At 35.7% G+C, this 16,328-nt stretch overlaps 1 protein-coding gene across 1 annotated transcript in view; it reads left to right on the top strand.

Annotated features, from left to right (window-relative positions):
* LOC128230115 (LIM/homeobox protein Lhx1-like) overlaps positions 1-16,328 on the top strand; it is a 39,172-nt gene that overhangs the window by 15,320 nt on the left and 7,524 nt on the right. The window contains exon 4 of the mRNA XM_052942134.1: positions 15,734-15,872. Coding sequence (XP_052798094.1) covers positions 15,734-15,872 — 139 coding nt within the window. The remainder of the gene's footprint in view (positions 1-15,733; positions 15,873-16,328) is intronic.

Below are 16,328 nucleotides of genomic sequence, written 5' to 3'. Positions count from 1 at the left end.
GCGCTAAGTATATTAAGCGGAAAGATAACGGGCACCTGCTAGATAGTTAAAAAATAGCAATACTTTGTTGACAGATCGATATAAATTTGTGTTTCATAAAAAGTGTTATAAGAGAAAGGTATTGGCTAAAAATAATTTGTGTTTAAGTTTTGTGTTTTTTAACAATGCAGTGCAAAATATTGTGGAGTTACAGTTGAAGAATATATTTTACATCTTTATGAATCTGTCGACTCGTGGCGTTTATGGAACAAAATGAATATCCAAATGTTAAAAAAAAGTTGCCTATACGCGCATTACAGTATGATATGAATCATTCTCGTTCGTGGTCCATGCCCATGTCGAAACCAGTACTGGCATCCCTTATACCAGGTTGGATTCAAACAACTGACCTCTTGGTGAGAGACGGACACATTCTCCACCAGGCCACTATTATCCTGGTTCATCTTCATGACATAACTGTCAAAGACTGTATTCCATATTGAAAGGCCCTGTTTGGTTTCAGTAATTCTCCAAATGATAGTAAAAGGACTTCTTTTTTTCATTTTCTGATAAACCATTCACGCAATCAACGTGCGTAATGTACCTCTTAATTTTTAATTTTTCCTTTGTTTTAAAGAAGTACTACAGATCACAAGTAGTCAATGGAACTAGCCAGAAGAGAAACTATTTGGAAGTTAACAACAATTTAGAGTATTAAACATCTATAATGGAACAATATTGTACGTTCAGTGAAACTTTGTTTTAAGAACTGCGTTTTTTTCCCTGGGGTTGTATTGGACTGATATGGATTTTTTTCAGACTCCGATTTAAAATTCAAAATATGCATTAAAATCCACTGAAATCAAATTCGACATTCCGGATCAAAACTCTCTACTAATAACCCTTTTTTATAAACATAATCATTTCTGGTTGAAATTACTTTAAACTTTAAAAACACATGATTTTGTATCAATATCATTTTGATGACGCTCTATTTATCATGACGTCATTTAAACATCGCGCAATGATATTTATTATGACGTCACATAAAAAGATTTGACTTCGTCGTATCTCGTATTGCAATGGAGTGGAATGCGGACTACCGTATTTTGTGATATGTATTTCGTGTGGATTTATGATGGGTATATTTTAGATATCATCATATCTCAAAAGTACTTTCTCACAATTTCTTACTGAATTCGTCACCTTTCTATTGCATCTATAGACAATACTTTGCCATTTTTACTGATTGCCTAGAACACTTTAATATTCTTAATTCAGGGGGCGTACCTGAAGCATTTTGAAATGTACGCCCATACACTTGAGAGCTGTGAAAAAAGTAAAGGTATTTCTATATTCTGGTCCCAATATGATATATGGGGTTGGAGCGGGGCCGATATCCCTTGACGTGGGACTTTTTACTGGCCATTTCGCGGGAACCTTAATTCATTTGTACGCCTGGGCGTACTGGAGTATGCCTAGGTACGCCCCTGCGCGGCTTTTTAAAAGCAGTGGGTGTAACATCTTGGACTATGTTTCATGATTACAAGACCACAAAGTTTAGTGATATGATATACCTCATGGTTGAATACTGATCACTGTCGCCAACGATCCAATTGATAAACTCATGACAATATTGATTAAGCAATGTACTAAGAATTTTATGTCCAGTGCAAAGCTATCCCGAGTGCGGTAAACGGCGCGCTGTTTGATAAATTATTTACCGGAACTCAGTCTTTACTCGGCTTGACACGAGTTAAACGCATTTGATCCGGCCATAGATATATCTTTAAAACAGTTAAGCTTGGTAAATTATGGAAAAGAGAAAGGGCGAGAGAAAAAAATGCATCAGAGAGACAACTTTATGTTTAAAACAGCATTTTGACGAGTATTTGCCTTTTTATAACGATCTTCACTTCTTCTGGAACTATTTTCTTCAACAATTCTAAAAACACTGAAATATATGTTGCAAATTCGAATGTTGTAAGTGACGTAAAAGAAAGGCCTCATCCATACGGTACAGCTAAACAACTTGGATGATTTACCGTTCAAATTAGCTTCAAGCGTCAAAGTTTTCTTGCGAAACAATTGTAAGTCGACTTCGTATTTTTGCACGACAGCTTTATCAGTGTGTGTATACCACGTGATAAATTACGTGATAAAGACTTTCATTTGTTTCATTGAAAATTGTGAAGAAAAAAATAAAGTTTGTTTTCAGTCCTCATTCGAAACAAAATGTTGCCTTCCGGTGTAGCATTTATGACGTAATTTATCACGTGGCATGCATACACTATTTATTTGCTGTTGGTATGAAACTTGAGAACATTGGTCTCTTTAATCATAGCAGTTTTTTGGGAACTTTTTAACCGCTTCTATAGATGCACCTTTTATGGTCAACATGGTGAGTCCTCCTCCAAATTTATACTCGTTGACCCCTGTAACCCACAGCTCATTTCAGTTCGCGTGAATACCAACATATAACGAATTTAAATCTGCCTCAATAGCCGCACAAGTTCATAATTTAAAAATATCCAGCCCATTCCTCAATAGAAAATGTTTTCGCTCAAGCTGTTGAACAATAATGCGAATCACTCGCATACCGAAAATAATAATTCGCCATTCACGTAGTGAAAGCTTGCGACCGACCTAACTTATTAATATGCACGGCGGATCTTTCAGTGACATGCTTTCTTTTATTTGCTGTCAAAACTATTAAGGAAGAGATCTGCATCGGGGACAGGCCACCCGCTGATGTGTTCTACCGAAACGTACACCGTTTTTGGGCTCGCAACAGGATTTAAAAGCCCAACCAGGTTTATAGTCATAATAAACATGTAGATTACTACATTGGTCTGAGCCGTATGTTCGTTGTTTTGCTCAACTGAAGATATTAACACCATTATGTTAGGGGTTCTTGGATTATCCTACTGACTTGGGCTCTCAGTTACGTCTGGGCTACCTCTTCTTTTGGGGTTTCCGCAATCATTTCTGGCTCTCAACTAGTTTTGGTTTACCTTAGTGTTCTGATATAGCGTCCGAATTATAATACATGTGTGTCTAACATAAACGTTACACTTAGAATCTTCACCATAAGTTTAAAAACTAATTTTGAGATCCATAATAGGTTTTTTGAGCCTTTTCGAACCATTGTCGGATTGCTGGTGACTGTTTCAGAGATCCATGCTTGTAAAAATATCTGGTAAAGTATCCTCATAAGTTTGTGGATATTTACTAGTCTTATTTACAAGTCTTATTTATAAACCATACATTTACTGTCAGACAGTGATCTTACCCTTAAACGAGCGTTGTCAAGTTGAAATTAAATCCGGGACTTAACAAATAAGGAAAATAATTTCAATTGCTCAAGTTAAGTCATAGAAGCGATAAGTTCCCCGCCGAAAGCCCCTTTTCATTCTTATGACAAAACTAGCGCGTACCACCCGTCGGGCTGGCCATACAGCACTTTATCAAATATGAAACATATTTCAAAAAGGAATTTAAAACCTGCCATTACCCATTTACATTGCATACTGAAGAAGCGGTACGCCACTTTGAAAGAAAGCCCCCTTGAAATCTGTTAACTGACATTCAATATTTTCGGATATTATTTCATTTTCTTTGCGTTCATATTATTTGAGAAGTGGCGAAATATGAAACCTTAAGATGTTTGTACTTTTAAATACTTACTAAGGATTTTACTAAATTTGTTCTTGAAATTTTGCATTTTTTTCCACTTGCAAAATCTGTGATTTGTGATGCATTTGGTCAAGAGCCGGAATGCGATTGAAGCTATAAAGAAAAGTTGTATCAGTATTAAGAAGCCTATGGCGTCACGCAAGCTTATCCGGCACGTTGACGTTACGTTAGAAATTCTGTTTCAAAGAAAATTGAACGCTCAGAACAGTTCTAAATATAGACTTCGAAAAGTCATTACATTATGTATAACTTTCTGAATGACCAGTGTCACAAATCACAGCATTTGTTAGTATGTAAAAGTGATCAAAATTTCGCTCGATCCTAGAGTTGAATAATATCTTTTTACGAAGGTGAAATTCTTGATCATGTTCTTAACACATGTAGAAATGTTCAGAAAGTCCAACTATGCTTATAAAACGCTTTATGAACTCATTTCAATGGGTTTTTTTTACTTCAGAACCATTGTCTTTTAAAAGAATATCCCCTTTATTTCATCTACATAATAAGTAGGTATACATCTTTGAAAATTTTCTTAAAAATAACGGCAACTCTATGTTCAGAAAACAACAACAATAAAAAACATTGAATCAACTATAAGTATACATTTTTTTCCACAAACAAACAAATTTCTGGATCTGTCATTGACGATGTCGATCATACATCAGTGAAGAAGGAGGTATTCTAGGAATACACACATTGTAAATACTGCAAATAGGCACTTAATCACAGACTAATCAAACACAAGTGAGCCCCGCGACCATCTCGGACTTCAAACAAACTTCCCGGAATGCTTTTCACCGATCATGAGCTACTAGCGTCGGAGAGACGAAGTGAAAAATGCTCCCATCATTAAAGGTGTAGTCTCATGCGTTAGGAAATCGGGTTATTAAAGGGACAATGTTTCCAAGGTGCATGGGTTGTGTCGCATCCGTGGTCTAGTGGTTACAGACTTGAGTATTAATCAAGGGGTCGCAGGTTCAACTCCCCGCAGCACCACTAAACTATTACTCGTCTTCTGGAAGGGATGTTAAAATGGGATCCCATGTGACTGTGCTATACACTGGTGCACGTTAAAGAACCAGGGTAGGTCTAATCAGGGTTACATTCTGTCAGTGCATTTGCTCCAGACAACTAAAATGACTTACACTCTTATCGGAGCACTCGCCGAATGGGCAAGACTCGCGTGCGAGTATAAACAAGCTAACAGGCAAGGTGCATAGGTAGAAATACAATGTAGGAATGGAGAACCATGTATTTATTTTTCCATAACTTCAGAAAGATGTACTGCCATAATTTGGCTTTCGAACAGTTTTACAAAACTATTTTAAATTGTGGTTATTAAAACTATACTCGTATTACATATATTGAACATGCTTTAAAAACGTCGAATTCGAAGGTTAACTATGGCCGCTCACTTTTTATGGCAGAAACTTTAAAAGAAAACCATCGATTTGTTTTAAGAAATAGTGTGTGTTTTAATTTGAGAATTTCAAAAGTATACACGTTTAACATACATAGAACACGCTGTAGAAACGCCCACAACCAAGACGGTCAATTATGGCCGCTCAATTAACATTTTAAGTATAAAGTAATCATGTATACATTTAATTATATACATTTTTTATGGAACTCGTGGAATCTTTGTAATATCACTCAAATTACTTGAACATGTGCCTTTAACTGCCATCTGTCTATATGTAAAGGGAAGCGATGTTGTTCGTCAAAGACTCCTCTTAAATCGTTGAAAAGTGATGAAACTTAATCAATGTTGTATATACGGAAGTTTATTTATTCTTCTCGTGTCCCGGGCCTCTCAATTCCAGAACAGCTGATGATGTATATTGAACAGATTATCTTATTATATAAAATGGCATTGCTCACTTTTAAATACGAACATTTTGTTTGCAAGTGTTTCGTCTGGGAAATGCAAATCATGGCTGGTTTGTCGGTTAGAATTCTGGGTCGTTATTTTCCAACACGGCTGACAACAATAACATGATTAATTGAAAAATGTCTGCTGTTGATAACGCTTAAATTTATGATGATGACAATGGCAACTAAAGTGAATTGAATAAAAACAATTAGACTATGACGATGATGAAGATGACGATGACGATGATGATGATGATGATGATGATGATGATGATGATGATGATGATGATGATGATGATGATGATGGGGGGGGGGCTGGTGATGATGATGATGATGATGATGATGATGATGATGACGATGACGCTGGTGATGATGATGATGATGATGATGATGATGATGATGATGATGATGATGATGATGATGATGATGATGATGGTGGTGGTGGTGGTGGTGATGATGATGATGATGATGATGATGATGATGTCGACGACGACGACGATGAAAAAGGACGACGACGACGAAAATCGATGACGATGATGATGCGGAGGAGACGAGGATGAGAAATATAAAAAAAATTCTACTATTCAAGAGCGTCTGTTTCTTAAGCAAGTTGGGAATCTTTTATGATTCTAATGTTGTCTACCAAAGAGTAAAACATCATGAAACTGAACAACGTAAAAAACAAACAAGTGTGAATGCGTTTTAAAGTATTTGTTGCACTAAAATAAAACTTACCTACCACAAAGCCAGGGTAGATGATTGAGAAATACATGTGTTGGCGGGCGTTCACATTTGCCCCAGCAAAAGGCCCACAGTTTAACCTAGCGGCTGTGCCTATCAGTTTCAATTTATACGGAATTTTAACATTAATTAGCGCACCGATACATAAATTTTAAGATAAAAGGGAGTTTGCATACCGCTAATTTAAAGGGTCAGATGCCTTTACGATTGAATTGCAGCCGCAGCACAAAAGAAAACACCTCGACTGAGGGCATTTTAGGGAAATATGTTTAAACAAAGAGTATTTCAAAGAGTAACATTACAAAAACCGTTTCAATTGATCTATCTACAAAATTCAATTGCAACATTATCCTTTGTTCAAATCTCGAAATACTTCAATGAAGAATATCATAGAATTATATACATATATAGTTTTCTTCCTCAAAATAATTTTATACTCGTAACGTTTTAATCTGCCCAAACGGTTAGTGTAACTTTATTATTTAGTATATAATTATCCCCTATAACTAAAATTTGAGTTGTATTATACAAGTAATGTATTTTACCATCTCGAACTGTATATACAACCGAAACTCGCTATGTCGAACTCTGTTATCTCGATGCCCTGGTTTGTCGAACATTTATGAAAAAAAAATCGGTTAAATTATGAACTTTCTTTAATTCGGTTATATCGAATTATCGTTATCTCGAAGTATAATTCCCGAGGTCCAAACGACTTCTACATAGCGAATTTTAACTGTATTTAAGAACATTGATGAGACTGTTATAAACTATAAACTTAACGTACAAAATATGTATACTAGACAAAGAGTTGCAATAGATGGCGACCAGACAGAAGACTCAGAATAGTCGTTGGTGTTCCTCATCTGAAACTATCAAATGACTAAACAAGCATTTAAAATCTTATCGCACTTGTTGGGCTGTCAGCTGTACCGATTTTATAGAACCCAAATATAATAGCAAGCATTTAAGTTCTAAATTTACATTTTTCATCCCAAAACATATTCAAGTATCGCGTATTTACGCGTCGTTTTATGAGATTTTCTAATATCAGTTTACTAAAGCTGGGACAGTATTAAATCATCCGTCATAACCCATGGCCATAAACAATTGCATGGGAGTACGCCAACGATGAAAATTATTCAGTACCTACCAACAATTCGCTTGAACTTCTTTGCTGCGTTTACTGCTATTGATGATGATGATGTTGCTGTTGCTGCTACTTCTAGCTCCAGTGGTAAAACAATTGAGAATAAAAACCTCCAACAAATACAGACACAGCAGCATTAACAGCAGCAGCAGTAACAGGTACAACACCGACAACATCATCAACGACAACAATAAAACTACCACCACCACCACCACCACTACTTCTACTACTACTACTACTACCACCACCACCACCATCACCACTAGCACTACCACCATCAACACCCCCACCCGTACTACTGCTAATACTTCTACTGTTGCTGATGTCGTTGGCGCTCCTGACGCTGCTGCTACTGCTTTGTAGAAGTTATAGTTGCACAAAAATAGTATAATTTTAAGTCGATCAGATCCATTTTTCTGACAAGACAACAAATTGATGTTCTTGTGCATGGCTAAATTACACAAAATCAATCAAGCCCCTATACCGCAAAATGAAAACCCATTTATTATATTAATATTTTCAGGGCTCAATTTTAGGCAAATGGGCAAATGGAGCCGATATAACACACGGCTAATCCTGACAAATGCGCGGCTTGAGATCATTTTTCAAAGGGGCTGATCATGTTACTAAAATGATGGATGCATGGTATTGACATTAGATATTTTCAGTATATCATATTTACATCTTCTTTATGTTAAGGATAATTATAACTTCAACGTTTACAAAAATGCGATGGAAGTGAAGCCTGCATCCCAGCCGAAAATGAAGTAGATATAAATATTTAAAGTTATAAACGTTTGCAAATTTTAGTTTTTCGCGTATTTTTAAGAAATGCAAGATGTTTAACTTTAACTTGACGTTTATTATGCAACAGCGCAAGCAAAATCACGGTGAACGAAAAACATGTATACAATTTATTTAAAAAAAATAGAAACAAAAATATGAAACACCGTCAATAAACATCTATAAATGAGTGTATAGCACAAATGTACGGTTTTATGTGTATGGAAAAAAATCGCACTGCAATTCATATCTCCGTTTCACTCGTAGAAAATATTTACGAGGAAAAGATAATAATCAATATCATAAAAATCTAAATGCATTTTATTCAAAGTGTTACATGATTCAAAGAGTTTTCTGCAAGTTCGACCCGCGGAGTAGCGCCGATAAAGCCGTGTTTAGCAGCAGGGAGTAGTGGTAAAAACACCGTCCTCCTTTTACACGGAGCACCCAAGACTACCAGATTAGATCCACTTTACTGGTATCGCTATGAATTACAGGGATAATTAAGTCGATTTTTATGAAATAACTGCCATTGCAGTTTATCTGCGGTCCGCGTTGGGTGGTATGAACGTAACGGAAGTGCCACCGTCAGGTACTTTTGTTGCTATTTATGTAATCCCGTGTACGACACGAGATCAGTTTTTCACCATATTAATGACGTCACAAGTCTGCACTTGCGTTTGTACGTTGACCACAAAATGGGCTTAATAGTTTAAATGCGTACGTTTGGATTACCCGGTAATTTGTGTACCAAATGACCGGCAAATTTGAATAGTTTGTATTATTTCCATGCTTAAAATATGGTTGTGTATCTTTTATAGTTTTACTAGAACATCAAAGGAAGCGATTTTAAGTCAAAGGACATGATCATTAGCTGCAGTACCGCTGTGCCTATTAGATTCGAACATATTAACTTTACTGCACTTATACTTCGATTTTGACCAGAATTGCAACGGTACTTTGACACGACGGTATTTTGACCAGAATTGCAGCGGTTCTTTGACAGGTACTTTGACGCGACGGTATTTTGACCAGAATTGCAACGGTACTTTGACACGACGGTATTTTGACCAGAATTGCAACGGTTCTTTGACACGACGGTATTTTGACCGTTATTGCAACGGTTCTTTGACATGACTCGTACTTTGACACAACGGTATTTGAATTGCAACGGTTCATTCGTCAAACATAATAATTGCAACGGTACTGCAGCATGAGTGTTATGCTTAAGCACGTTACTATATGAACTGTAACGGTTCTTTGGCCCGAAAATAATAACTACAACAATACCTTTATCCCAAACATGTTGACGTAGACCGACAAACTTAAATGTCGTGGCAATACCACAAACTCTTCAAGGTCAAATACAGTCATTGATCATCAGTTCATTTGGTCCCGAAGTTCAGAAACGTGTCGTTTTTGCTTAATGTGTCATGAAAACATATTTTAAGATTAAATCTATTTCTTCTTCAGTTCAAATGTTTATGGGAATGGACCATACTTGTTTTGATAGCTACCACCACAGCACATATCGATAAGAAAACAAATGTATAAATTCAATTCTAATGAGATCTGATAGAAGAAAACCCATTTTCTAGCGAATTTTGATCTTAAGGACAACCCCGGTTCTCAAGCTGTTACTCCTGGACCACATTCTATATCTATTACCCTTGATTAACAAACATTGGAACTTGGAACGGATGACTTTGTTTGCTTTCTATGTAGCCCGGTATGCGACTTTGTTTGTGCATTTGTTTCTGTGGCAACATTCGCTATTTCCTTACAAAACATTACACAATTTCCCATAGAAACATCTTGTTTGCCACACAAACATATTGCCACGATGTTTTTCTTGGGACCATGCTGGAGTTCTAATAAAATCATTATACGAACAAGCTACGGTGCAAAAATAAAGCAGGCGACTTGAACGTTATCATTTGGGGGTTCAAATGAAGTGTGCATATCTGTTAGAATTCGTTTTTGTTTTCGCTGAACAGAAACATGTCGCTGTGAAAATGTTGTATGACGAATACTATTGGAATGGTCCGATATACTTAATTAACAATCGTTCACCCATAAATTGTATTTTGATCAAATACTTTGTGATGACCGTCGCGCGCCATCAAAACACATTCCGTAAAAACCGGCTACAGATTGTCACAAATCATTTTCTCTAAGAAGCGAAATGAAGGAGGAAAAAATCACATCCAAAATTCCGACTTGCTGCTGATTTAACGCAAGAGATAGCCACAGAATTAAGCCGGTGCGACATTTAGTGGCAAACTTATGGAAATCAGATAGCAAAAAGAACAATAGAGTTCGATCCATCACGAGTACGAATGACAATATCAGATCGAGGCAGGCGGTATCAGATCGAGGCTAGAAGCGGAGTGGAAATCCCAGGACCTGATAAGGGAATCCCCCGTGACAGCTGACTGATTTCTGTGATTGACAATCAAAATGTCGTCAATTTAGAAGCATTGCTTTAAATGGCGAAGGAAATAGTTTGGTCAGATTGAAGAATCACTTTTTAATATGTTCTATGACTCCGCGATGAAAAGTTATAAGCGATAAACACGCATTCAGACTGGCCGCCATTTTACATTTATATTAATCTATTCTGTATTTAAGTATTTCCTTGCTTAAGACGCATGTTCTAATATTGTGTAGGTTAATTTGTATTTCTTTAACTCGTATATCTGTGATGATGTTTTTGTTCACGTCTTTAAATTAAAATAAAGCAAGCTGTTAAATAAATGAACTACCAATAGGTCGACACAGTCAGGTAGTCATGGTATCATTAAGTTTGATAAAAAATGGCTGAACTCATATTTTGAATATTACACTGACATGTGACTTTTCTATAAAGGATTGTAAAATGCGGTTGTTAAGGAAATATTTATATCTGTCTGTGATCTCCATGTATGTATTTGTTATCTTACTTAGTCATAATTACAATTTTAATTTAAAATGTTGCCATAGCAACCGACTTCAGATTAAAGTGTGATAGGTAAGAGCGGTAAAATGAAAATATTATATTAAGATGGCTTACTTTAGATAGGGACCACACTAGGGACTAACTTAAACGTCAAAGCGAATCAATTTGACATGCAGTTACATGAGCAGTATTAAAGGGACTATACACCAGATGGTCCTAAAATCGGCAAATACTGTATTTCCTGAAAACAAGCCTAGAATAATCAAATACTGGTATGAGCTATATAAGGCCGATAATACGTAATTTTACATGATTAAACGAATATTTTGTCACTGTCTCAGCTGAGTTCACCCGTTTAAAAATAGCACATAATGGTTTTTCAAGTTTATAATGTCTATATTTAGCATGTGAAAGTAACGTGATTAATACAGATATATATGGCAAATAGCATGGCCAAGCTTTGTCCGACCATAATTTTAAAATATTTGTTTTGAAAATTAAGCTTACTATCATGTCTGCTTCGGACTAAGGTTTATGGGTAGTGTTTTAGAACAAAACGATCACAAAAATGTATTGGAACATATTCGATCAATTCCTACCCCATAATCTGAGACATTTCATTTCCATTTGTTTATATGTATTGTTCGCAAAGTTGATTTAAGGTAAGCCATCCATCATTTGTTTACTATAATGATATCATATTTTAAAGGGAGGTAATAAAAAACACAAAAACTACTCTAATTATATAGCAATTTTTTTAATTTGTTTCTTAAATAACAAAATGCATCTATCAAAAGAAGCTCTCAGTGCAAACTTATTCACACTTTACCAGTGGCAATTTGTGTATTTATGAGGTATGGATTACCTTAAACGAGACACGGAGACTTGATTTATTAATATATGTTTTCTGACAGTGAGTGTTATAACCACCAACGTAGATACTTGTTTTTAGATTATCTGAGAATGTTCAATCTTGGAATACTCACATCATGTATTTTATTATAGTTTAATAACTGTGGGTTTATATACCTGTCCTGTTTTCTTTCAAAAAACGGAGAAGTTATGCTAAAAGCTTTGCGTCGTCTCAAAGTTTATGAAAGATACTCTCTTTGATATTTTTCTCATAGACATGTGATAAAAGCATCAGAACACTAAAATGGGATAAACTAGGATTCTGTTTTGAGTTTTATTTTCGTTCTGCATATTTCTGCAATTTTCGACTAATTCAAAGGTGTTTTGTTGTAATAAAATAATTTTCCTTAACAGATTTATATTAATAAGTTTAATTATAAGATCATGGGCCATATAATTACACATGTAAGTCTGACCCTAAAAATTCACACGAACAATGAAAAAAAAATGCGAAAGTTTGTTAAATCATATTTGTAAAAATGTGCTTTCACCTGAGTTTTTGAAACACTGCATTCACTTAAAACCTGTGGACATTCTAAAATACATGTGAACATTCTAGTACAAATTAAGTTATTATCCTACCAGAAATAAGTCACTGTGAAAATTGCCGTTAGTATTTTGATTTCGTTTATTTAGAAATTGTGGTTTAGTTATTCGATTTCAACCAATATCCACCCGGTAGTGTAAGTTGTTTTTATATTTATGAAAACAAGTCCAGATAGTATCCGTGACCGGGTACTGAAATTACTGATTTTATTTTTGTTTCATTTTCGATTTTACGACAATATTACCAATTTTACGACAATATTTTCGTAATGGAACCGTAAACCGGCTTTATTGTAAGCCTATTTGACAATAAATGGTTTACTGAATCCTTACCCTCAGGGTAGTCTGATATATTTTTGCAACCTTCAGACAAAGTTTGGAATTTAACAGCCATGTAGCCATTAAGAATAAATTGCATGTACACACTACAAATCTTCTAAAATCAATAGAGACAAACTCGTTTCTAATGTTTTAAATTCACAATTTGCACCATGCTTGATAATCAATCGATTGTGACCTTACAGCTTTTAAGATACGCTAAAGATACATTTTCTTTAGTTTGCGACAAAGTGTTTGTATTTATCCAGTACATCTACTGAAAATACATAAAAGGGTAAGACAGTTTAGGACAAATTTGGTCGCTTTACGTCAAAAACTGCATACACATTTGGTTTAAATCGTTTAATACTAAATCAACCAATTTACATCTAATTGTGGTCCTGAATTGTTTTTTTTTCCCTCAGAAACATTTTCAAAGGACTCGATTTAATTTGCTAGACGGGTTCAAATTATACGATTGGGGTCGACTAGCTAAAACAAACCAGACAGATTTATTAGCTCAGTCTCTTAGAAGCGTATTGAAAAAGAACTGTGCAAACAGTGATCAAAACTTGTCCCGTGGGTTGGGTCAAAGGCAGAGGTCAACGGTTCTCTTTGAGAACTGTATTGGTGTAATCAAAGCTTTTGTGAATAAGAAATCTACTTTGAGAAAGAAGGAAACGAGAGACGTATTATGCAAGCGATACTTAGTGGTCGACATTATATTTTATCCAATGAGGTTGTGGTGTTGTTGTTTTTAAACTTGCTGTTCAGTTAATTTGTTCAATCAGCAAATCATTGTGATTGTTATTCATTCTAATCAAGTGAATGGGTAGATTTTAACAGAGGCTGGATAAGTGGACAAGATAGGAGTTCAAACACAAATTTTGTTACAGTGTAATAAGTATGCATTAGCGCATACATGGACCAAGCGACGCTCCACGCAAATTTAATTTTGTAAATGCATACGTATGATGAAAACCATTAACCATAACAAAACAAGAAGGCCGAACGGGTAGAGTACACAATTCCTGAAACATTTGTTATTTGTATTTATTTAAAAAAAACACCCTATTTTTAGATTTCATTACTGTTGACCTAATTAAGACTGGACCAATTACGTTTAAAGCTTATGTCGGGGACGTTACTATCTCGAATAGTGGAGATTTTAACGCAATATTTTATTCCATTTACAATTTATTTCAAGAATGCGGCCATGTACTAACATACCTACAGCATATACAAACAAAAATACAACATGAACTATTTATTTTAACCTTTTTTAAGAAACATCCAATAATAATTATTGATACAATTACCCTGGTTTTTGTGTGATTTATACTTCTTGACATGAAATGCTCACAAAGCGCGTGGTATGACATGTGTTTCGGTGTATTTACTATGCCAAGCACGTGGCCACGTGTCACGAGGGTCATTCTTGTAGGGCTGCGTGATTAGACGTGACAGGTAATGGATTGGTCTAACCTAAACAATATGGCGGTATTGAAAATCGAGGTCTGGAAGTATTTATATTGTTGGGTACCTGATAATTTAGTGATTGTTTTCAACTTGTATAATTATAATTATTATTATTATTATTATTATTATTATTATTATTATTATTATCATTATTATTATTATTATTATTATTATTATTATTATTATTATTATTATATTACAATTCTAGCATCATTATTTGTAGTAGTAGTAGTAAACATCATGCATCATCATCATCATCATCATCATCATCATCATCATCATCATCATAATAAAAAGCGTCGTCGTCTTTGTCGTCGCATCACCAGTAACATAATCATTATCATCATTATCATCATCATCCTCATCGTCGTCGCCGTTGTCGTCGTCGTCACATCATCATCATCATCATCATCAGCAGCAGCAGCAGCATAACCACCACAACCATCACCACCACCATCATCATCAGCAGCAGCAACAACATCAGCATCATTAGCAGCAGCATCATTAGCAGCATCATAATCATCATCATAGAATACAACGTCATCGAGTTCAACGTCAACCACATGCCTGCTAAGCAGCCTGTGCTCCACAAATCATCTTAAAAACTCGTAAACAATATACCCAACAACTGAAGAATTAATGGACGACATTAATTATTATTTTTTGAAAGGCTTATCGTGTAGAATCCAGGGGAAGCGTTATCATGTTTTGCGGACAAATTACAGCAAATAAAACCCGCATGTGTCGAGGCATTTACGAGCAACTAACGTCAAACATGTTTGCGCCGACGCCGGCGAGGAAAAAACCCGGTCTGTCGGGCCCACTCGGCAGTAAATGTCCCCGGGTGTAGAGATATTAATTACTGCGTGGTTTTCTGTCTGGGATCATCAGGAGACTGTGTATTTTACGACGAATTGGCATTCATTGTGCTTAGTAATATTTGGATATTTTCGTAAATTGGTCGATGATTTCGAATGAGAATGGTTGATTTTACTCTTCTGAGTCCGGGAACACTGGATACAAGGAACCGACGACGGGTGTCAATAATTTAGGGCATTGGTCCTGTTCCATTCCAGTTTCTCAATAGTGACTTCAATTTTGGAAGTTTTCAAAAAAAACATGCAAGTTTGTGTTCTTCCAAGCGGCTATTTTTGAAAGTTTAGGCCATTTCTATGGAGTAATATACTTCCAAACTTTCTTGACAAGAAGCCCTGTGATAAGTTGCAATCTCTGGCAGCCGAAGAATACCTTTCAGAAAAGTTTATAAAAGTGCAGGTGTTTCCTGTTTATTTAGAAAGACCACTTAATTTTTATTCCAGGTTTGGTTCCAAAATCGGCGGTCCAAAGAGCGGCGCATGAAACAGCTAAGCGCGCTAGGAGCCAGACGACATTTCTTCAGAAACCCCCGGCGCATGCGCGGACTGAGGGGAGAAATGGACGAGTATGGCTACTATAACGGTAAATTGATAATGATTATTATGTCAACTGGCGGGTTAAGTAAAGCTGATTATTTTATTATTCAATAAATATTAGGAATACAACCTACATTTCAAAACAAGTTGTCATTCAGTCCTTCGCTAAAACATTAATAATTTCCATTTTCACGGGTGTTTAAAGATCCGCCTACTGATACTCCAGTCCTCCAATACACACTCCCTGTGTATGATTTTAGATTGACAATGTGTTAACCAATGAGGTTGTATTCTAAGTTATTAAGGACTTGAAGTAATATCTTAATGATAGAAAGGTCTCGCTCGGTACAATCACTCCGCCCGTTCTTAATCATTAAGATTTTACTTCATGGCATTTAACTATTACTGAACGTTTTAACGAAGTTTTGGGTAGAAATAAGTACCCAATAATGTCCATTTCGAAATGCCACGAAACAAGTGGCCTCCTAAGGGGATCTAACCT

Source organism: Mya arenaria, chromosome 4 (genome assembly GCF_026914265.1).
Source record: "Mya arenaria isolate MELC-2E11 chromosome 4, ASM2691426v1".
Taxonomy (NCBI): Eukaryota; Metazoa; Mollusca; class Bivalvia; order Myida; family Myidae; genus Mya; species Mya arenaria.
Note: the sequence above shows the minus strand (reverse complement) of the source record. Positions and strands in the feature narration are given on the sequence as shown.